The 22,538-nt window shown below is 37.2% G+C and overlaps 1 protein-coding gene across 3 annotated transcripts; it reads left to right on the top strand.

The window, feature by feature from the left end:
- Window positions 1-481: 481 nt before the first annotated feature.
- Window positions 482-12,999, top strand: CLEC4A (C-type lectin domain family 4 member A). Of its 3 annotated transcripts, XM_027541233.1 has the most exons (7): window positions 482-504; window positions 600-804; window positions 4,732-4,845; window positions 7,396-7,497; window positions 9,964-10,115; window positions 11,231-11,355; window positions 12,416-12,999. In XM_027541233.1, the coding sequence occupies exons 2-7, from the start codon at window positions 726-728 to the stop codon at window positions 12,555-12,557; spliced, it is 714 nt and encodes a 237-aa protein (XP_027397034.1). In that variant the 5' UTR covers window positions 482-504; window positions 600-725; the 3' UTR covers window positions 12,558-12,999. The 3 variants fall into 3 exon arrangements, with proteins under 3 accessions (XP_027397034.1, XP_027397033.1, XP_027397035.1); XM_027541232.1 differs by having other exon boundaries at window positions 497-804; XM_027541234.1 differs by lacking the exons at window positions 482-504; window positions 4,732-4,845 and having other exon boundaries at window positions 511-804.
- Window positions 13,000-22,538: the final 9,539 nt, after the last annotated feature.

The raw sequence follows: 22,538 nt of genomic DNA, 5'->3' as shown, positions 1-22,538 counted from the left end.
TTTGGCAAGAAAGTTGTTCTGTCAGTTGGAATGTAGTCCCCAAAGTTGCCTGATCAACCCCAGAAGATGAGGAGAATGCAAACATGAATGAGTATATACTCAGGTTGGTGGATCTACAAATGATTTTGTGTGCAGGTGAAAGTGAAAGTGAAGTCGCTCAGTCGTGTCTGACTTTGCGACCCCATGGACTATAGCCTATCAGGCTCCTCCGTCCATGGGATTTTCCAGGCAAGAGTGCTGGAGTAGATTGCCATTTCCTTCTCCAGGGGATCTTCCTGACCCAGGAATCGAACCCGGGTCTCCCGCATTGCAGGCAGACACTTTACCATCTGAGCCATTTGCAGGTAGATGCTCACAAATGCTTTAATTTCATCCTTTCTGGTAAGTTCACTGTTATCAGGGAGAATGTCTCTGCTTTGTTCCCCTTTTCCTTTCCTTCCTATTTCTCTCCCCTACCCTTTGACTTCCTACTTCTATTGCTATTTGCTGGCGTAACGTTTAAAGGTATAATTCACATTGCGCCTGTCTTGGGGTTTGGGCCCCTGAAGTTTTTAATTTTCATGAAATTCCTCTCAAGTTTTTTGTGGTTGTTTGTCTAGGGTCCCTGTTCTCAGCTAGTTGTGTGATAGGAAGTATGAGAAGTTACCACCGTGCTTGCGTTTCATTTTAAGTGGTTTTAAGGAAGAGACGGATAGGATTCTTCAACAAGAACAGAAGATCGCAGCATGACTTCAGAGGTCACTTATGTTGAAGTGAAGTTTAATAAACCCAAGTCCTCAGGCACCGAATCAGAGCTTCCTGCAGGTAAGACTCGCTTTCCAGTGGTCAAAGTGAATGATGGGATGAAGGGTGAAGAGAGAATACTATAAATAAAGCCTAGGGAATGTTGGTTGCTGGTTCTCTGGCCACGGTTGGGAAACACAGGATTCTCAGATCGAATTGCCTGAAAAGCATTAAAGGATGATACAGGTATGCCACGACAAAACTGAGGTGTGAGAAATCCACTATGGACCTGAGTTAAGGAGAATGGTAATGAAGCTAAGTTCTTGTGTGCTTTCTGAGGTGAACTAAGACTGCAGTGTAGAGAGTGGGTTCAGGTCTTGAAACCATCAGTCCAGATACAGGGGCTAATGATGAATTGGTAGGTTTTGTTTCTCAATCAGTCACGGGAGAAGAGTTTGAGTGCAGAGTGTTTGAGTGTATTGGTTAGTATCAGACTAACATGGAACAAACCATTGCAGATGAAAGCCTAGAAAGTCTTATACAGAAAGTCTCTTATGTTTTGAGAACGGTTGCTCTGCAATCAGAAAATCCATTGCACACTGTATCTGAGATGGATTCAGTGAGGTTTGGAAGTAAATAAAAGGTAATTTGGGTAGCATGTATGATATCTTAGATACAGAACAAAAGAGGAAAAAAACCGTGGAGACTATGAGAAGCTGTGAGAGGGAAGTTATGATTGCTTATATTTTCCAAAATTCTGTGGAAACATGGAAAATGCTCAGGAAACTGTTTTTTTCCCCTTAGAAAATTTATAGGGACTTCCCTGGTGGTCCAGTAGTTAAGACTCTGTACTCCCAATGCACAAGTTCAATCCCTGGTCAGGGAATTAAGATTCCTCATGCTGCCAGGCACAGCCAAAATAAATAAATAAATAAATACTTGATAACCTTTAAAAAAAATACAAATTAAAAAAATTATATAACTTTGTTATTATATGCTGCAATGTTCATAGAAAAAAATAAAAAACCAGAGATACACACAAATTTATTTATTTTTAAAATTTTTATTAGTTCAGTTGTTTTACAGTGTTCTGTTTCTGCTGTACAGCAAAGTGAATCAGTTACACATGTACATATATCCACTCTTTTAGATTCTTTTCCCATAGAGGTCATTACAGAGTATTGAGGAGAGTTCCCTGTGCTGCATAATATGTTCTAATAGTAGAGTGTATATGTCAATTCCAATCTCCGAATTCATCCCACCTCCCTTTTTCCCTGCCTTGGTGTCTGTACATTTGTTCTCTACATCAGTGTCTCTATTTCTGCTTTGCAAATAGATTCATCTGTACCATTTTTCTAGATTTCACATATATGCATTAATATATGATACTCGTTTTTCTCTTTCTGACTTATTTTACTCTCTTTGACAGTCTCTCGGTCCACACACAAATTTAAATTGCTGTATTTATTCTTACTATCTAGAAATAACTAATTTACATTTTGTGTACATCCTTCAAAATATAAAATACATCAATGTGTGTATGTGTTTTTCTAAAAATGAGATCATAGTATACATTATTGCAGGCTTTACCCCCACTTAGCAATATATTATAACTTTGAGAAAATAATTTTTTTTTCAATTGAGATATGACTGACAAAATTATATTAGTTTCAGATGTATAAGCATAATGGTTTGATTTTTACGTATATTGCAAAATGATCATCACAATGTCTAATTAACATCTGTCACCATACATAGTTTCACAGTTTTTTTTCTTGTGATGAAGGCTTTTAAGATGTACTCTTCAGTTCAGTTCAGTTCAGTCGCTCAGTTGTGTCTGACTCTTTGCGACCCCATGAATCGCAGCACGTCAGGCCTCCCTGTCCATCACCAACTCCCGGAGTTTACTCAAACTCATGTCCATCGAGTCGGTGATGCCATCCAGCCATCTCATCCTCTGTCGTCCCCTTCTCCTCTGCCCCCAGTCCCTCCCAGCATCAGAGTCTTTTCCAATGAGTCAACTCTTCGCATGAGGTGGCCAAAGTCCTGGAGTTTCAGCTTTAGCATCAGTCCTTCCAATGAACACCCAGGACTGATCTCCTTTAGGATGGACTAGTTGGATCTCCTTGCAGTCCAAGGGACTCTCAAGAGTCTTCTCCAACACCACAGCTCAAAGGCATCAATTATTCGGCGCTCAGCTTTCTTCACAGTCCAACTCTCACATCCATACATGACCACTGGAAAAACCATAACCTTGACTAGACAGACCTTTGTTGGCAAAGTAATGTCTCTGCTTTTGAATACGCTATCTAGGTTGGTCATAACTTTCCTTCCAAGGAGTAAGCATCTTTTAATTTCACGGCTGCAATCACCATCTGCAGTGATTTTGGAGCCCCCCAAAATAAAGTCTGACACTGTTTCCACTGTTTCCCCATCTATTTGCCATGAAGTGATGGGACTGGATGCCATGATATTTGTTTTCTGAATGTTGAGCTTTAAGCCAATTTTTTCACTTAGCTATCTTCAAATAAGCAGTATTTTATATATGTATATTATAGCCTATAGTATTATTAATTGTAGTCATTATACTGTACCTTATATCCCAGGACTTACTTATTTTGTAACTGGACGTTTGTACCTCTTGACCCCCTTCACCCATTTTGCTGACCTCATCACCCCTCACCTCTGGCAACCACCATTCTATTCTCTGTGTCTATGAGTTATTATTATCTTTTAAAGATTACACAGATAAGTGAGATCATATGGTATTTGTCTTTCTCTTTCTTGCTTATTTCACTTAGCATAATGCCCTCAAGGTCCATCCTGAAGGCAAGATTTCCTTATTTTTTATAAGTGAATCATATCCATTCCATACAGTTGTCACATTTTCTTTATCCATTCACCCATCAATGGACACTTGATAAAATAATTCTCAACCATGAAATGGTGACTGAAAATGTCTGATTTTTTAACACTACATTGTAACTCAACTATACCTCCATAAAAAATAAACTTAAAAAGCAGTCTGGCTGAGTAATATTCCACTGTATATATGTACCACAACTTCTTCATCCATTCATCTCTCAATAGACATCTGGATTGCTTCCATGTCCTAGCTATTGTAAATAGTGCTGTGATGAACAATGTGGTGTTTATATGGCAGAAGCCAACACAGTGTTGTAAAGCAATCATTCTACAATTAAAAATAAATTAATAAATTAAAAAAAACAGTCTGATTTTATTTTAAGGATGTGATGAGAGACAATTATAAAGAGTTATCTGCTATGGCATTATGTAAAGTAGTTAAAGTTAGAAATAATCTGGAAGATTATTTAAATATATAATGAAATACTATGCAACCACAATACAGTGGGTAAAAGAAGAAAATATGGTGATATAGAATACAATAAAATAGTGGGTCCGATCCCAATATATATGGTATATCAGTCATGTGGCAAAATGTGCATGCATGTATATACACTTAAAAATTGCTGGAAGAATGTATACCAAAATATTAACAGTTATCCCCAATGGGAAGAATGTATACCAAAATATTAACAGTTATCCCCAATGGGTTTCTCTACTGCCTCAGGCAGTAAAGAATCTGCCTGCAGTGCAGGAGACCCAGGTTTTTTCCTGGGTCAGGAAGATCCCTTGGAGAAGGGAATGGCTACCCACTCCAGTATTTTTGCCTGGAGAATTCCATGGACAGAGAAGCCTGGCAGGATACAGCCCATGGGGTTGCAAAGAGTTGGACATGAATGAGCGACTAACACTTTTACTTTCATCCTCAATGGTAGGAATTTGTGCATTTATGTATTTTCTAGCATTTCTACAATGAACATTACTATTTCCTTTGTAGCTTCATATTTGAAATAATGTCATGTAATAGTAATAGTGTATTATACAAGAAAAGGGAGAGGAGGAAGAGAAGGAGCAAGAGGAAGTCAAGGTCAGAATTTATTATTCATGATAATAATAATTTGATTAATTTGATTCTTTCTTCAGCTCCCAAAGAGACCAAACTTCACCAAAGTGGCCATAGTTTTTCCAAGCTACTTCTTACCTCATTGCTGATACTTCTGCTACTATTAGCAATCTCATTTTTGATCGCTTTTATCTGTAAGTATCCAGATGGATCTATAAGAAATGTCTGCCTGACTTGAAGAGATGGCATCAAATAAACAGATAAACTATGAGTTTATTCAGAAATCTGGGAAAGAAGTCTTCTCTGGGGGAAGACATAGATAGTGGGAATTCATTGTGAGCTTGGTTCTTTATTTGCATTTAGTCACTCTTATAGAAATAATGGCATTCCTTCTCTTCAGAGAAATTGAGAGTATTTGTGTGTACATGTTTCTGTTTTGCAGAATGAAATCTATAGGGCACCACTTCTACACTAGACAATTGTTTATGTGAGACCAAATCTGTGTTTTCTTAGTAGTGTTTATAAGGCTATGCCTGTTGAGGACATAGACATATTTTGGGACTAGCAGATGGACAAGAAGTAAATGGGAAGAAATCTCCCAGGAGAATAGTCTACTGAATTTTCATCTTAATTATTTTTGTCTTTCTCAAGACTGCATGAGCTCTTAAAATCCATTTGGCAAATAGGTAGATTTCTGCCTATCAAGAACTCATCAAGTTTTTTAAAATCATAAAACTAGTATAAGTTTGGGTAGATACTTTATTCATTCATTTGGTCATTCAATAAGCAACAGTGGCCATCTAGTCTATGTCAGACACTGTGCCAGATAGAGACAGCAGAGTTGTAGCCCTTGGTTTTGAGAAGTCCGCAGGATGATGGCAACTGGTTGAATGAAGCAGTGTTTATAACAACGTCTGGTAAATGTTCTGTGAGTAAGAAGCACAGGAAGCTGAGATAGGCTTCCTGGAGGAGGTGACATCTATACCTGTGTGGACCAAGCATGACAGATGTGGGAGAGCTTGAAAAAATTTGGAAAAATACGTTAAGTGACTGTGACATATGGTTCTAAGTGAACTGTGAGGTTGCAGATGGGAGAAACAAGCAGGGTTCAGATCATGAAAAGTGTCCTGTACAATTCTAAAGAGCGGATTTCCTCCTGCCCCCCTGCAGATTATTTTATCAATTATCTTCTGTTATTTAATAAACCAGTCTAAAACTTGGTGGATTAAAACAAACTGTTTTTAGCTCATGATTCTGTGGTTTGTCGATTTGAACTGGGCTCAGCTAAGCCGTTTCATTGGTCCTGGCTAAAGTCATTCATGCATACATAGTCAAGTACCAGCTGCAGGTAACCCAGTTTCTGAGGAAGAGGATGTAAACTGGGATGATGTGGACAAATTGGTTCCACTTCTTTAGAATTCATCAGGTGAGCTTGAGCTTGTTGATATGGCAACATGTAGGCTTGCAGAGTGAGAGCAGCTGTGAACAAAGCCTCTTGAAGCCTTAGCTTGAAACAATCCTAAAGGAAATCAACCCTGAATATTCACTGGAAGGACTCATGCTGAAGGTGAAGCTCCAATACTTTGGCCATGATGCGAAGAACCGACTCATTGAAAAAGACTCTGATGCTGGGAAAGATTGAAGGCAAAAGGAGAAGATGGCAGAGGATGATATGGTTAGATAGAATCACTGACTCAATGGACATAAATTTGAGCAAACTCCAGGAGATAGTGAAGGACAGGGGAGCCTGGCGTGCTGCAGTCCATGGGGTCGCAAAGGGTCAGACATGACTTAGCAACTAAACAACAACAGAAAGAGTTGCTTTTGTACATTTTGTTGGCTGAAGGAAGTCTTAGAGTCAGTCCATTTTCAAGTGGTGAATAAATAGACCCCACTTGTTGACTGGAAAAACTAAGAAGTTATATTACAAAGGGGTATGGGTACAGGGAGAGTTGAAAATTGTGGCCATTTCTGCAATGTGTCACAGTCATGGAGAACCATTATGGAATTTTAAGCAAGGAAGTGATATAACTCAATTTGATTTATAGGAATACGCTTTTGGTGGAGATGTGTAAAATGGATATATGAGGAGAGAATTGAAAGCAAAGAGAATAACCAGAAAGACAGTTCATTGCCCAATTGAGAAATAGTGAGAATCTGGTTTAAGGTAGTGAAGGAGAAGGGGAATACCTTTGAATGATAATGAGGAGGTAGAATCAAGGAGGTGGGGGCTTGATGAATATTTAGATCTGTGTGTTGGCCTGCTGAGGAATAAGAACCAATTGGGAAGTTATTCTGTATTTAACATGGATAACCAACAGGGACAGTACTGTAGAGGACAGGGAACTCTGCTCAATACTCTGTAATAAACTAAGTGAGAAAAGAATTTGAAAAAGAATAGATACGTGTCTGTATAACTGAGTCACTGCTGCATCTCTGAAACTAACATAACATTGTTAATCAACTCTACACCAATATAAAATAAAAATCTAAAAAAAAATATTGCATTTTATCTAGACATCTGTTTTATCTGACGTTAGTGTAGCCACTCTAGCCTTCTTTACTTTCATTCGGTGTTTAAGTTTGAAGTTAATTTCCTATAAGCATAGAATTGAGCACATATTTGAGTCTTGTTTCTCTATTCAGACAACTTCTTTCTTTTAATTAAAATGTTTATACAATTAGAAAAAAGAATGAAGTTATAATGCTACCAGGAAAACGAATGATTTTATTCTCTTTTTCAGTTTTTTTTCAAAAATGTTCTTATGTTCATAAAGAAGAAAAGGCTACAAGAGAACTCATTCACACAGAATTGGAATGTGTGAAAGAAAATTCGACCCTAGAAGGTAAAAATTAATGTGCCTATGATTCAGTTATTGATAGTACTGTGTCCTAGGTCAATATTTCCAATACTAAGAAATTGAGTCTTATGAACATTTTAAGTTTTAAGTATACAACTATTTAGGGCCTACAATTTTTATAATATGCATATCTTTAATTCATTTGTGCAAAGAAATAGTCTTAATTATGAAAAAGATTACATTGCTTTTCGGTTTCTTCAGTCTTTGCTTCTTTCTGAACTTTCTGTGCATACTTGCTCTTTTACTCACATACCGGTTAAAACTTATTTGGTCAAGAGACATTTAATTCATATATGTTTTAAGAAATCATATTTTATGTACATAAAACATTTTTGGGAGAATACATAAAATACTCTGCTTTAAAAATTTCCATTTTTTTTTATCCCAAACCTAAACTCTGTTAGCAGCTCTATGGTTTTGCTTCACTTTTTAATGGTCTGTTGTTAGATACGTATGGTTTAAGGATGATTATGGTTTCTTGGGGGAAACCCAAGGAATCTATTTTATACATAGTGTCAATAGTGTCGGGGCTTCCCTGCTAGCTCAGTGGTACAGAATTTGCCTGCCAATACAAGAGATTTGGGCTTGATCCCTGGTTCAGGAAGATCCCCTGGAGAGGGAAATGGCAATCCATTCCAGTATTCTCGCCCGGAGAACCCCATGGATGGGGGAGCCTGGCGTGCTACAGTCCATGCTGCTTCAAAGAGCCATGACTTCATCACTGAACAACAACAACAACAGCAATAACATGGCTTCTTGGAGAACTGAACAAGAAAAAATTCCCTTTATCCTTATTCTATGTCCACCTTAACTCTGAAATCTTTCCTTGCTCTGAAGTATATATACTGATATACACTATATATATATATATATATCTATTGATATATATATAGCTACTTCCTGCTTTGTGTGGTCTAGTGTTAGTATGGTACACTTTTATTCATTTTTTTAAAGATGAAATACTAGTATGTTTCACAGTCTTTTTTTTCCATTTGAGATATCTTTCCACTTATCAAATTATTTCTAATTGAAAAACTGGTTCTGCCTAGTGATGGGGAGGGGATGGATCTGGCTGCTCTCCTGATACAACCCAGAGATACAGCCCATCTCAAGTTTGTGTTCATAACAAGCTCCTGGCAGATGGCACTGCTCTCTGGAAATTACGAATGGAAACAACAAATCATGATAGCGTGTGTCTCACCAACAGAAATCACAGTCATTTACAGATTACATTGCAGTTGCAGGCATCTTGAAATATTTTTTTCTCTTTTAAACTAATTTTTATTGCATTATAGTTGCTTTAAAATGTTGTGTTAGCTTCTACTACTTAGCAAAATGAATCAGCCGTACATACATAAATACTCCACCCTCTTGGGTTTCTCTCTCATTTATAACACCAGAGTGCATTAAAGTAGAGTTCCCTGTGCTGTATAGTAGGTTCTTATTAGTTATCTATTTTATACATAGTGTCAATAGTTTCGGGGCTTCCCTGGTGGCTCAGTGGTAAAGCATCTGCCTGCCAGTGCAGGAGACTGTACAACAGCAGTTTAATCAATGACAACAACCTTGTGGAACTCCAGGATGTAAAACTCAAGGAAGTGTTGGTGCCTCTACATTGTCTGGGTCACCCTGGACTTTTGATCTCTTAGAGTTGTCCACGCTGTGCTTCCAGCAATTCCACAATTACAATTCTGGTTTCTCTACCCTGGGACTGGCTCCCAAAGAGGTTTCTGCTCCAATATATTGCCTTTGTGTCTCTCCAGATCTGGGAGCGATAGTTTTCTCTGTGTATGAAAAGTTGCTGGTTTTCAGTTTGTTCAGCTTTTCACTTGTTAGAATTACTTGCTCAGTTGAGTAATTTCTATTATTCTTATAATTCATTGATATTTCTGTCTACTTTATTCTGCTGTTGAACCCATCTACTGTGCTTTTAATTTGGTTATTATGTTTTCCAACTATTCCACTTGATTCTCTTTTTTATCTTTAAAGTGTTTGCTGAATTATCTATTTCTTTGCTGAGGCTTCCTATTTTTTCATATGGTTCAAACATTTGTACTTACTTGTTGAAGCATCTTTCCATGGCTTTTTAAAAATCTTTGCCAGATAACTTCAGTATTTCTCTTATCTTGGTATTGGCATATATATATATATGTATGTATTTTTTAAGCTAATTTTGTGGTTCTTGGTATGATAAGTAATTTTCCATCGAAACCTGAGTATTTCTGTGTTATGTTCTGAGGATCTTCTTTAAATTTCTGTTTTAGCTGATTTTTCTGGATACGACACAGGCAAAAGAAAGGGGGTCTGATGTAGGCAGACTTGACCTCCTTGACACCTGACAAGAGTCCTGTTTTCCATGTAGTCTCCTCTGGTCCTTAATTTTTTATAATTTATACACTTTAAAAATTACTTTTAATATATTGCACTAATATAGCCTTCTTCTCAATACAGGGAAAGACTGGAGCTGCTGCCCAAAGAATTGGGGGCCATTTAGTTCTAACTGCTACTTTATTTCTAATGGAGCTAAATCTTGGAATGATAGTGAGAAAGAATGCTTGAGAATGAATGCTCACCTGTTGGTGATCAACACCAAAGCCGAGCAGGTATTACTAGTTTCTAATTGATAATAGAGTCAGGAGTGTTGCCTAGTTTTTAACATCTCTCTTAGTTAAGAAGGAGACTTTTATTGTCTTAGAATATTGATACTGTGTCTGAAGGCTTAAGAAAATAAATAGAAAAGGCTACCTAAGATTTTACATTCCATGCCTTTTTTCTTCTTTTATAAAACTAACCTCTGCCCCAAATAAATTGTGGCATTGAAAATATACTATATAGGGGTTAAGTGGAAGGCTGAAAATATTTCAGCCTGAAATATGATTTCTTTTATTTCAAATAATAAATCGTATTAATTATCATTGTTGAAATATAAAACACATAAATGTTTTATAAATTATTAACTATATAACAGGGAAGGGGAATTAAGTCCAACTGGGAAATGAAGTTCAATCATGAAGAGTCACAATCAATGATCAGAAATGACCGCTAACCATCTGATGTTGTTAAAAGGAAAATTGTTTAATTTGCAAAATTTTTCTCATGTACAACTTTGAAGAATATCCTTTCTTAGGGAAGAAATGAAGGGAAGTGAGTCTGAGATGAGAGTTCATTATGATTGTGAATAGAAATTGCCTCCATATGTATTGAACATGACTATGTTCTGAATGTTTGTGTCCTGTCGCCCCAATCCATGTGTTGAAATTCTAACCTCCAAAGATGATCGTATTAGGAAGTATGGATTTGGGGAGCTGCATAGGTCATGAGGGTGAAGCCTCTGTGGATGGGATTAATGTTTTTAAAAAAGAGATTCTACAGAGCAACTTCTCCTCCTACATGCGTGAATGCACACAATGAGAAAACAGGAATCACCATCTTTACCACGTGGTACCCTGACCTGGGATTTTTAGCCTTCAGAACTGTGAGAAACAAATTTCTGTCACTTATAAGCAATCCATCCTGAACAGACTAAGACCAACCTCAGGCTCAAAAGAGATGTCTTTGATTCTATTCTGCTCTGCCAGAAAAAAACCAAGGCTCCTCTGCAGGGCCCCCATGTGGTTCATTATGAATTTTCTTTTTCCTCTCTTCTCTGTAAAGCCTATGGAACTCAATTCAATCTGACTATTCTAAAGGCTATAACTCCTTTCTTTTATTCATTTAGGATTTCATAACCCAGAAACTGAAAACTGACTCTGCTTATTATGTGGGCCTGTCAGACAGGACGTTGACAACGGGAAAAAGACACTGGCAATGGGTTGATGAGATACCATACAACGAAAGTGCCACGTGAGTACAGAATTCAATAAAGAAACCCAGGTTCTCCATTCTACAGGGATTTTAGGGTGTTCCATTGATCAGCTATTAAAATATAAAATAGCTCATGCTGTAAACTTGAAATTAACACAACATTGTAAATCAACTATACTTCGAAAAAAGAAAATACTCACATTCTTTTAATTCTTGGGCATTAGGTTAAATAATTTTCCTTATTATCTCACTCATCAAATAATGCTATGAGGCACACATTATTATTATTCTCACTATAGAGATGAAGAAACTGAGTTTAAAGAATTTAGATAATTCAGTGGTTATCTAGCAGCTGTTACAATGGTCCTCAAACCCAGGTCAGTTTGACATCAAAACTTATGCTTTCAACCATGACTATTTACCTCTAAATATAACAGAAATGTATGTCAATTAAGATCGTGACCAATTATCAAGAATTTAATATCTCTCATACAGAAAATAAGTTAAATTCTGATAGTCCTACATTTATGCAGTTCTTTTGAAACTCTTAAGTATTTTAGTGCATTTTAGTACCTTACCACCTTTGATCCTCATATCACTGTGTGAAACATACAGAGATATTAATCTAGTCCCTATGAATCTGTGAAATTAAATTCCTTGTCCAAGGTAACAGGGATAGGAGCAGATTCAGAGATTTTAGCTAGCTCATCAGACTCCAAAAGCAGTGCATAAGAAAATGAAGCATACTACATTGATACCTGAGACCGGTATGAAGTCTTTTACATCTTTTAAGAGAGTCTGTGGACTAACAATTTCCTGGTAACAGGACGTAAAATAGACAAACAGAAGACAGCCTCTGGAATGTCTGCTGGGAGGGTGCTTAATGCAATAAGATGACACAGTGCTGGGTGATGTAAGAACAATTTTCAAGGGAAATATCAGAGATACAGAGGAGGAAAAACTCTGTGAGAAGTGGGAAAGAATGATTTGGGCATATCTGACTTTGACTTCCATGCCTAGCCATCTCCCTTACTGTCTCTTTTCAAAGCACTGCTTAAAGAAACGTTCTCATCCTTTTTCCCCCCTTTCTGGTGCTCAGATTCTGGCATGAAGGTGAACCCAACAATCCTAAAGAGCGTTGTGTTATGCTAAATGCTCCTTCAAGAAAATGGGGCTGGAATGATTGTTCTTGTAATGAGTTTCACAAGTTTATTTGCAAGATGATGAAGATCTACTTATAAAATGGAACATTCTCCATGACCATGAGGTTGAATCGGTATCCTACATCATAGAGATAGCTAATATATTCTTGTTATTCATATGTCTTGTTTGAGGATCTTAATAGAATTTTCCAGAAGGTTGTGCACACATTCATTCATTTATTCATTCACGAAATTTAAGGGGAGCAAAATTTGCCACTCCCAAATGTTTTTTTGGCATGTGCATTATTTCAAGCTGAAAATATTAGTCAGTGCTAGAACTATTCTTTTCATCTTTTTGTAAATGTCATTCATAGCCTATTTTCTTTCATCTTCCTTTGAGTACCAGCAATTATTTGTATGTTATATATTTTATGTAAGATTTGTGTCTAAAGAGTGAGATTAAAATGAAGAAGTATCCAGCTGTGTACCAATTAACAGACAGAATTGTGAAAATAATAAAACAGCTGTTATAAACCACTAAGTTTTGGGGTGGCTTATTCTTCAGCAATATGTAACTTAAACACTTTCAAAACAGTTTTGAGCTAAGATTTGCAAAATAATGTAACATATCATAGCACACTGTTTTCTCTAAAAATAGTAGTAGTAATTGAAAAGTGAGAGTAGATTAATTTTACTATTAGTGAATAAAATGCAAAATTAAAATGTTTATTTTTTATATCATTTTAAACCCTTATTCTTATATAGTAGGCATATTGTATGATATCATAGGTATGTAATTCTTATATAAATAAATGTTCAATATGAAGTGTTTATATACTAAATTTTGTTCAGGATGTATAATAAAAATTGCTCTGAGGTCACTATTCTAGAAAATCAATCTGAAAATTCTGTTTTAAAAAAGTGATTTATTTATCTTTGGCTGCACCGAGTCTTTGTTACTGTGTGTGGGCGTTCTCTAGTTGAGACCAGCAGGGGCTACTCTGTGTTATCCTGCACAGGCTCCTCATTGTGCTGCTTCCTCTCGTTGCAGAGCATGAGTTCTAGGGTGCTTGGGCTTCATAGTTGCAGCATGTGGGCTCAGAAGTTGTGGTGCGTGGGATTATTTGCCCTGTGGCATGTGGGATCTTCCCAGACCAGGGATCAAATCTGTGTTCCCTGCATTGGCAGATGGATTCTTATCCACTGCACCACCAGGGAAGTCCTTAAAATTCTTGATTAAAATTTAGGTAAATATTCTCTGAGGTTAAAAAAAAAGATAGGTTACAAATGAACTTATTTATGAAAGAAATAAAGTCACAGATGTAGAAAACAAAAGTATGGACATTTAGAGGGAAAAGGACAGTGGGACGAATTGGGAGATTGGGATTGACATATGCATACTACTAAATATAAAATAGATAATAAGGACCTAGCATACAATACAAAGTACTCTACTCAATACACTGTAATGACCTATATGGGAAAATAACCCAAAAAAGAGTGGATATGTGTATATATATAACTGATTCACTTTGCTGTATACCAGAAATTAACACAATGTTCTAATTCAGCTACTCCAATAAAAACTAATTTAAAAAAGAGATAGACTACATCCAGAACTATTTGAACACTGTGTTTATGTGTTGGTTTATCTGGCAGATATATTTAAGTCTGTAAGTGAAATATGTCTTAGAATTTTAGTCTCTATATTCATCTTTCTAGTTACTTTAAAAACAACACATAAACAAAAAAAAGTCTACCAACACTTTAAGCTTTTTTGTCACTTATAAATGGAAGAGGATGTAGAAACTCTGAAATGTCCAGTACTGGGAAAAATACTTTTGTCCTTTGGAATTAAAATGATCAACTTGTATGTCTTCTCTGAAGGTGGAAATCTGCTGACACTTGATGACCATTTATGGTCTGTTAAGTGTTAATTTTGCTTAGATGATCTCGAGACTGCAACATCAATTAATCAATCTGTCTTTACCAATATAGAAATCATCAATGTTTAATTTATATTCAGTAAAAAGCTAACATTTTCAGAGTACAGTAGAATAATTTTGACAAAGGCCTGCAAACCTGTAGCCACCATATCAAACAATATAAAGAACCTTTCCATCAGTGTGGACTATTTCCTTGTGTCTCTACACCAGTAAAACAGTGATCTGATTTCTATCAATGGTGGATCAGACGGTAAAGAATTTGTCTGTGATGCGAGAGATTCAGGCTCCTCTGTCCATGAAATTCTCCAGGCAAGAATACTAGAGTGGGTAGTCATTCCCTTCTCCAGGGGATCTTCCTGACTCAGGGATTGAAACTGGGTCTCCGACATCGCAGACACGGGGTCACAATCAGACACAACTGAGTGACTAACACTTTCATTTTCACACATATTTGTTTTGCCAGCTCTAAAATTTCATAAAGGAGCAATAATAAAATATGCTGTTTTGTTTCTACCTCCCTTTGCTCAGTGTTAGTGATATTCATTCACGTTTTGTATTTTTTCAGTTCTACATTCAATTTTACTGTTGAGTCGTATTCCATTGTATATAATATATCATAATGTTATCCTTTCTTCTTTTAGTGACAATTGAGTCCTTTCTAGGTTTTAGACATTATGAATAAAGCTGCTATAAACATTCATTTATATGACTTTTGTGGTCATGTGTTTTTATTTGTCTTCGATATGTAACTAGGAATGTAATATATTAACCATTCAGTTCAGTTCAGTTCAGTCACTCAGTCGTATCTGACTCTTTGCGACCCCATGAACTGCAGCATGCCAGGCCTCCCTGTCCATCACCAACTCTCAGAGTTCATTCAAACTCATGTCCGTTGAGTCGGTGATGCCATCCAGCCATCTCATCCTCTGTCATCCTCTTCTCCTCCTGCCCCCAATCCCTCCCAGCATCAGAGTCTTTTCCAATGAGTCAACTCTTCGCATGAGGTGGCCAAAGTACTGGAGTTTCAGCTTTAGCATCAGTCCTTCCAAAGAGTACCCAGGATTGGTCTCCTTTAGAATGGACTGGTTGGATCTCCTTGCAGTCCAAGGGATTCTCAAGAGTCTTCTCCAACACCACAGCTCAAAAGCATCCATTCTTCGGCACTCAGCTTTCTTCACAGTCCAACTCTCACATCCATACCTGACCACTGGAAAAACCATAACCTTGACTAGACGGACCTTTGTTGGCAAAGTAATATCTCTGCTTTTCAATATGCTATCTAGGTTCGTCATAACTTTCCTTCCAAGGAGTAAATGTCTTTTAATTTCATGGCTGCAATCACCACCTGCAGTGATTTTGGAGCCCCCCAAAATAAAGTCTGACACTGTTTCCACTGTCTCCCCATCTATTTCCCATGAAGTGATGGGATCAGATGCCGTGATCTTAGTTTTCTGAATGTTGAGCTTTAAGCCAACTTTTTCACTCTCCTCTTTCACTTTCATCAAGAGGCTTTTTAGTTCCTCTTCACTTTCTGCCATAAGGGTGGTGTCATTTGTATGTCTGAGGTTATTGATATTTCTCCCGGCAATCTTGATTCCAGCTTGTGCTTCTTCCAGCCCAGTGTTTCTCATGATGTACTCTACATATAAGTTAAATAAGCAGTATTAACCATTACAGTATCATAAAGAGTAGTTGAAATGCCCTAAAAATCCTGTGCCTCACCTATTCATTCCTTTTTCACTTTTGCATGACCCTTGGACACCACTGACCTTTTTATGTTTCTATAGTTTTGCCTTATTTAGATTGTCATATAGTTGGAATCATACATTATGTAGCATTTTAGACTGGCTTATTTCACTTAGCAATATGTAGTTAAGATTCTTCCGCATCATTTTGTGGCTTGATAGCTCCTTTCTTTTTATCATGGAAAATTTTCATCATGTGGCTGTGCCACAGTTTATCTCAGTTCAGTTTAGTTGCTCAGTTGTGTCCAACTCTTTGCGACCCCATAGACTGCAGCACCCCAGGCTTCTCTGTCCATCACCAACTCCCAGAGTTTATTCAAACTCATGTCCATCAAGTTGGTGATACCATCCAACCAGCTCATCCTCTGTTGTCCCTTTCTCCTTTCACCTTCAATCTTTCCCAGCATCAGGGTCTTTTCCACTGAGTCAGTTCTTTGAATCGGTGGCTAAAGTATTGGAGCTTCAGCTTCAGCATCAGTCCTTCCAATGAATATTCAGGTCTGATTTCCTTTAGGATGGACTGGTTGGATCTCCTTGCAGTCCAAGGCACTCTCAAGAGTCTTCTCCAACACAACAATTCAAAACCATAAATTCTTCAGTGCTCAGCTTTCTTTATCGTCCATCTCTCTCATCCATGCATGACTACTGAAAAAACCATAGCTTTGACTAGACGGACCTTTTTTGGCAAAGTAACGTCTCTGCTTTTTAATATGCTGTCTAGGTTTGTCATAACTTTTCTTCCAAGGAGCAGGCATCTTTTATTTATTTATTTATTTTTTTATCCATTCATCTGTTTTTTTTTTTAAATTTTATTTTATTTTTAAACTTTACAATATTGTATTAGTTTTGCCAAATATCAAAATGAATCTGCCACAGGTATACATGTGTTCCCCATCCTGAGCTCTCCTCCCTCCTCCCTCCCCATAACCTCCCTCTGGGTCGTCCCAGTGCACCAGCCCCAAGCATCCAGTATCGTGCATTGAACCTGGACTGGCGACTCATTTCATACATGATATTATACATGTTTCAATGCCATTCTCCCAAATCTTCCCACCCTCTCCCTCTCCCACAGAGTCCATAAGACTGTTCTATACATCAGTGTCTCTTTTGCTGTCTTGTACACAGAGTTATTGTTACCATCTTTCTAAATTCCATATATATGCGTTAGTATACTGTATTGGCGTTTTTCTTTCTGGCTTACTTCACTCTGTATAATAGGCTTCAGTTTCATCCACCTCATTAGAACTGATTCAAATGTATTATTTTTAATGGCTGAGTAATACTCCATTGTGTATATGTACCACAGCTTTCTTATCCATTCATCTGCTGATGGACATCTAGGTTGCTTCCATGTCCTGGCTATTATAAACAGTGCTGTGATGAACATTGGGGTATGCATGTCTCTTTCCCTTCTGATTTCCTCAGTGTGTATGCCCAGCAGTGGGATTGCTGGATCATAAGGCAGTTTTATTTCCAGTTTTTTAAGGAATCTCCACACTGTTCTCCATAGTGGCTGTACTAGTTTGCATTCCCACCAACAGGGTAAGAGGGTTCCTTTTTCTCCACACCCTCTCCAGCATTTATTGCTTGTAGACTTTTGGATCGCAGCCATTCTGACTGGCGTGAAATGGTACCTCGTCGTGGTTTTGATTTGCATTTCTCTGATAATGAGTGATGTTGAGCATATTTTCATGTGTTTGTTAGCCATCTGTATGTGTTCTTTGGAGAAATGTCTATTTAGTTCTTTGGCCCATTTTTTGATTGGGTCATTTATTTTTCTGGAGTTGAGCTGTAGGAGTTGCTTGTATATTTTTGAGATTAGTTGTTTGTCAGTTGCTTCATTTGCTATTATTTTCTCCCATTCTGAAGGCTGCCTTTTCACCTTGCTAATAGTTTCCTTTGTTGTGCAGAAGCTTTTAAGTTTGATTAAGTCCCATTTGTTTATTTTTGCTTTTATTTCCAATATTCTGGGAGGTGGGTCATAGAGGATCCTGCTGTGGTGTATGTTGGAGAGTGTTTTGCCTATGTTCTCCTCTAGGAGTTTTATAGTTTCTGGTCTTATGTTTAGATCTTTAATCCATTTTGAGTTTATTTTTGTGTATGGTGTTAGGAAGTGTTCTAGTTTCATTCTTTTATAAGTGGTTGACCAGATTTCCCAGCACCACTTGTTAAAGAGATTGTCTTTAATCCATTGTATACTCTTGCCTCCTTTGTCAAAGATAAGGTGTCCATATGTGTGTGGATTTATCTCTGGGCTTTCTATTTTGTTCCATTGATCAATATTTCTGTCTTTGTGCCAGTACCATACTGTCTTGATAACTGTGGCTTTGTAGTAGAGCCTGAAGTCAGGCAGGTTGACTCCTCCAGTTCCATTCTTCTTTCTCAAGATAGCTTTGGCTATTCAAGGTTTTTTGTATTTCCATACAAATTGTGAAATTATTTGTTCTAGCTCTGTGAAGAATACCGTTGGTAGCTTGATAGGGATTGCATTGAATCTATAGATTGCTTTGGGTAGTATACACATTTTCACTATATTGATTCTTTCAATCCATGAACATGGTATATTTCTCCATCTATTAGTGTCCTCTTTGATTTCTTTCATCAGTGTTTTATAGATTTCTATATATAGGTCTTTAGTTTCTTTAGGTAGATATATTCCTAAGTATTTTATTCTTTCTGTTGCAGTGGTGAATGGAATTGTTTCCTTAATTTCTCTTTCTGTTTTCTCATTATTAGTGTATAGGAATGCAAGGGATTTCTGTGTGTTGATTTTATATCCTGCAACTTTACTATAATAATTGATTAGTTCTAGTAATTTTCTGGTGGAGTCTTTAGGGCTTTCTATGTAGAGGGTCATGTCATCTGCAAATAGTGAGAGGTTTACTTCTTCTTTTCCAATTTGGATTCCTTTTATTTCTTTTTCTGCTCTGATTGCTGTGGCCAAAACTTCCAAAACTATGTTGAATAGTAATGGTGAAAGTGGGCACCCTTGTCTTGTTCCTGACTTTAGAGGAAATGCTTTCAATTTTTCACCATTGAGGATAATGTTTGCTGTGGGTTTGTCATATATAGCTTTTATTATGTTGAGGTATGTTCCTTCTATTCCTGCTTTCTGGAGAGTTTTTATCATAAATGGATGTTGAATTTTGTCAAAGGCTTTCTCTGCATCTATTGAGATAATCATATGGTTTTTATTTTTCAATTTGTTAATGTGGTGTATGACATTGATTGATTTGCGGATATTGAAGAATCCTTGCATCCCTGGGACAAAGCCCACTTGGTCATGGTAGATGATCTTTTTAATGTGTTGTTGGATTCTGATTGCTAGAATTTTGTTAAAGATTTTTGCATCTATGTTCATCAGTGATATTGGCCTGTAGTTTTCTTTTTTTGTGGGATCTTTGTCAGGTTTTGGTATTAGGGTGATGGTGGCCTCATAGAATGAGTTTGGAAGTTTACCTTCATCTGCAATTTTCTGGAAGAGTTTGAGCAGGATAGGTGTTAGCTCTTCTCTAAATTTTTCGTAGAATTCAACTGTGAAGCTGTCTGGACCTGGGCTTTTGCTTGCTGGAAGATTTTTGATTACAGTTTCAATTTCCGTGCTTGTGATGGCCCTGTTAAGATTTTCTATTTCTTCCTGGTCGAGTTTTGGAAAGTTGTACTTTTCTAAGAGTTTGTCCATTTCTTCCACGTTGTCCATTTTATTGGCATATAATTGTTGATAGTAGTCTCTTATGATCCTTTGTATTTCTGTGTTGTCTATTGTGATATCTCCATTTTCATTTCCAATTTTATTGATTTGATTTTTCTCCCTTTGTTTCTTGATGAGTCTGGCTAATGGTTGTCAATTTTATTTATCCTTTCAAAGAACCAGCTTTTGGCTTTGTTGATTTTTGCTATGGTCTCTTTTGTTTCTTTTGCATTTATTTCTGCCCTAATTTTTAAGATTTCTTTCCTTCTACTAACCCTGGTGTTCTTCATTTCTTCCTTTTCTAGTTGCTTTAGGTGTAGAGTTAGGTTATTTATTTGACTTTTTTCTTGTTTCTTGAGGTATGCCTGTATTGCTATGAACTTTCCCCTTAGGACTGCTTTTACAGTGTCCCACAGATTTTGGGTTGTTGTGTTTTCATTTTCATTCGTTTCTATGCAAATTTTGATTTCTTTTTTGATTTCATCTGAAGCAGGCATCTTTTAGTTTTATGGCTGCAGTCACCATCTGCAGTAATTTTGAAGCCCCCCCCCCCCCCCCCAAATAAAGTCTGTCACTCTTTCCATTATTTCCCCATCTATTTGCCATGAAGTGATGGGACCAGATGCTGTGATCTTAATTTTCTGAATGTTGAGCTTTAAGCCAACTTGTTTATTCTCCTCTTTCACTTTCATCAAGAGGATCTTTAATTCTTTTTTGCTTTCTGCCCTAGGGGTGGTGTCATCTGTGTATCTGAGGTTATTGATATTTCTCCTGGCAATCTTGCTTCCAGCTTGTGCTTCATCCAGCCTGGCATTTCGCATGATGTACTCTGCCTATAAGTTAAATAAGCAGGGTGACAATATACAGCCTTAATGTACTCCTTTCCCAATTTGCAACCAGTCTGTTCCATGTCTGCTTCTAACCATTGCTTCTTGACCTGCATACATATTTCTCAGGTGCAGGTCAGGTGATCTGGTATTCCCATCTCTTTCAGAATTTTCCACAGTTTGTTGTGATCCACACAGTCAAAGGCTTTGGCATAGTCAATAAAGCAGAAGTAGGTGTTTTTCTGGAACTCTCTTACTTTTTCGATGATCCAACAGATATTAGATCCAACAGTTTATCTACTTACCTATCAAAGGACATCATGGTTGTTTCCAGTTTTTGACAACTGTGAATAAAGCTGCTGTAAACATTCACACAGACTTGGATTTGATCCCTGGGTTGGGAAGATCCTCCGGAGAAGGAAATGGCAACCCACTCCAGTATTCTTGCCTAGGAAATTTCATGGACAGAGGAACCTGGCGGGCTACAGTCCAAGGGGTCCCAAAAGAGTCGAGTATGGCTCAGGGACTAAACAACAATAACAAAACATTCATGTGCAGATTTTTTTTTGTGAACATGCTTTTAGCTCATTTAGGTAAATATCTAAGAGCAGAGCACAGTTGCTGTATTTTATGTTAAGATTATGCATGGCTTTGTAAGAAACTGCCAGACTGTCTTCCAAAGAGACTATCTAATTTTGCAGACAGTAAAGAATCTGCCTGCATTACAGGCAGATTGACCTGGGTTTGATTCCTGGATCAGGAAGATCCCCTGTAGAAGGGAATGGCAACCTGCTCCAATATTCTTGCCCAGAGAATTTCATGGACAGAGGAGCCTGGTGGTCTACAGTCCATGGGATCTCAAAAGAGTCAGACGTGACTTAATGACTAAACAGCAACAACCAAAATGCAATTTGCAAGTTGAGTTCAGACCACTGTTATGTCAGTGAGTAGACATGACCACTATCCTGAAATGCATGCAGGGGAGTGTTAAGGTGCATGTCTAACAAAGATGTTTATAAGAATGCTAATTGTAAGCTGCTTTGAGAACAGTGTTATAGCGATGAATAGAAGTGATCCACATTCTGTAATGCATGTAGTTATGTGGGCTTTTCCCATAATATTTCTTAGTTATTCTTTTAACGTCTGTGTGGGTCATTCATGATAACTCCTTTTATAACTTCTTTTTCACTTCTAATTTTGGTAATTTATGTCATCTCTCATTCTTTTCTTCATTAACTGGCTAGGAGATTATCAATTTTGTTGATTTTTAAAGTAATTTTGTTGATATTTTTAAAGAACAAACTTTTGGTTTCCTTATCTTTATTGTTTTGCTGTTTTCAATTTCATTAATTTCTACTCTCACTTTTATTATTTATTTTTCTTCTACTTACTTTGGATTTAATTTTCTGTTTTTATAGTTGTCTGGGAAACAGATGGGGAAACAGTGGAAACAGTGTCAGACTTTATTTTTCTGGGCTCCAAAATCACTACAAATGGTGATTGCAGCTATGAAATTAAAAGACGCTTACTCCTGGGAAGGAAAGTTATGACCAACCTAGATAGCATATTGAAAAGCAGAGACATTACTTTGCCAACAAAGGTTCGTCTAGTCAAGGCTATGGTTTTTCCTGTGGTCAGGTATGGATGTGAGAGTTGGATTGTGAAGAAGGCTGAGCACCGAAGAATTGATGCTTTTGAACTGTGGTGTTGGAGAAGACTCTTGAGAGTCCCTTGGACTGCAAGGAGATCCAACCAGTCCATTCTGAAGGAGATCAGCCCTGGGATTTCTTTGGAAGGACTGATGCTAAAGCTGAAACTCCAGTACTTTGGCCACCTCATGCAAAGAGTTGACTCATTGGAAAAGACTCTGA

The sequence above is a fragment of the Bos indicus x Bos taurus genome, chromosome 5, assembly GCF_003369695.1.
Source record: "Bos indicus x Bos taurus breed Angus x Brahman F1 hybrid chromosome 5, Bos_hybrid_MaternalHap_v2.0, whole genome shotgun sequence".
Lineage (NCBI taxonomy): Eukaryota > Metazoa > Chordata > Mammalia > Artiodactyla > Bovidae > Bos > Bos indicus x Bos taurus.
Note: the sequence above shows the minus strand (reverse complement) of the source record. Positions and strands in the feature narration are given on the sequence as shown.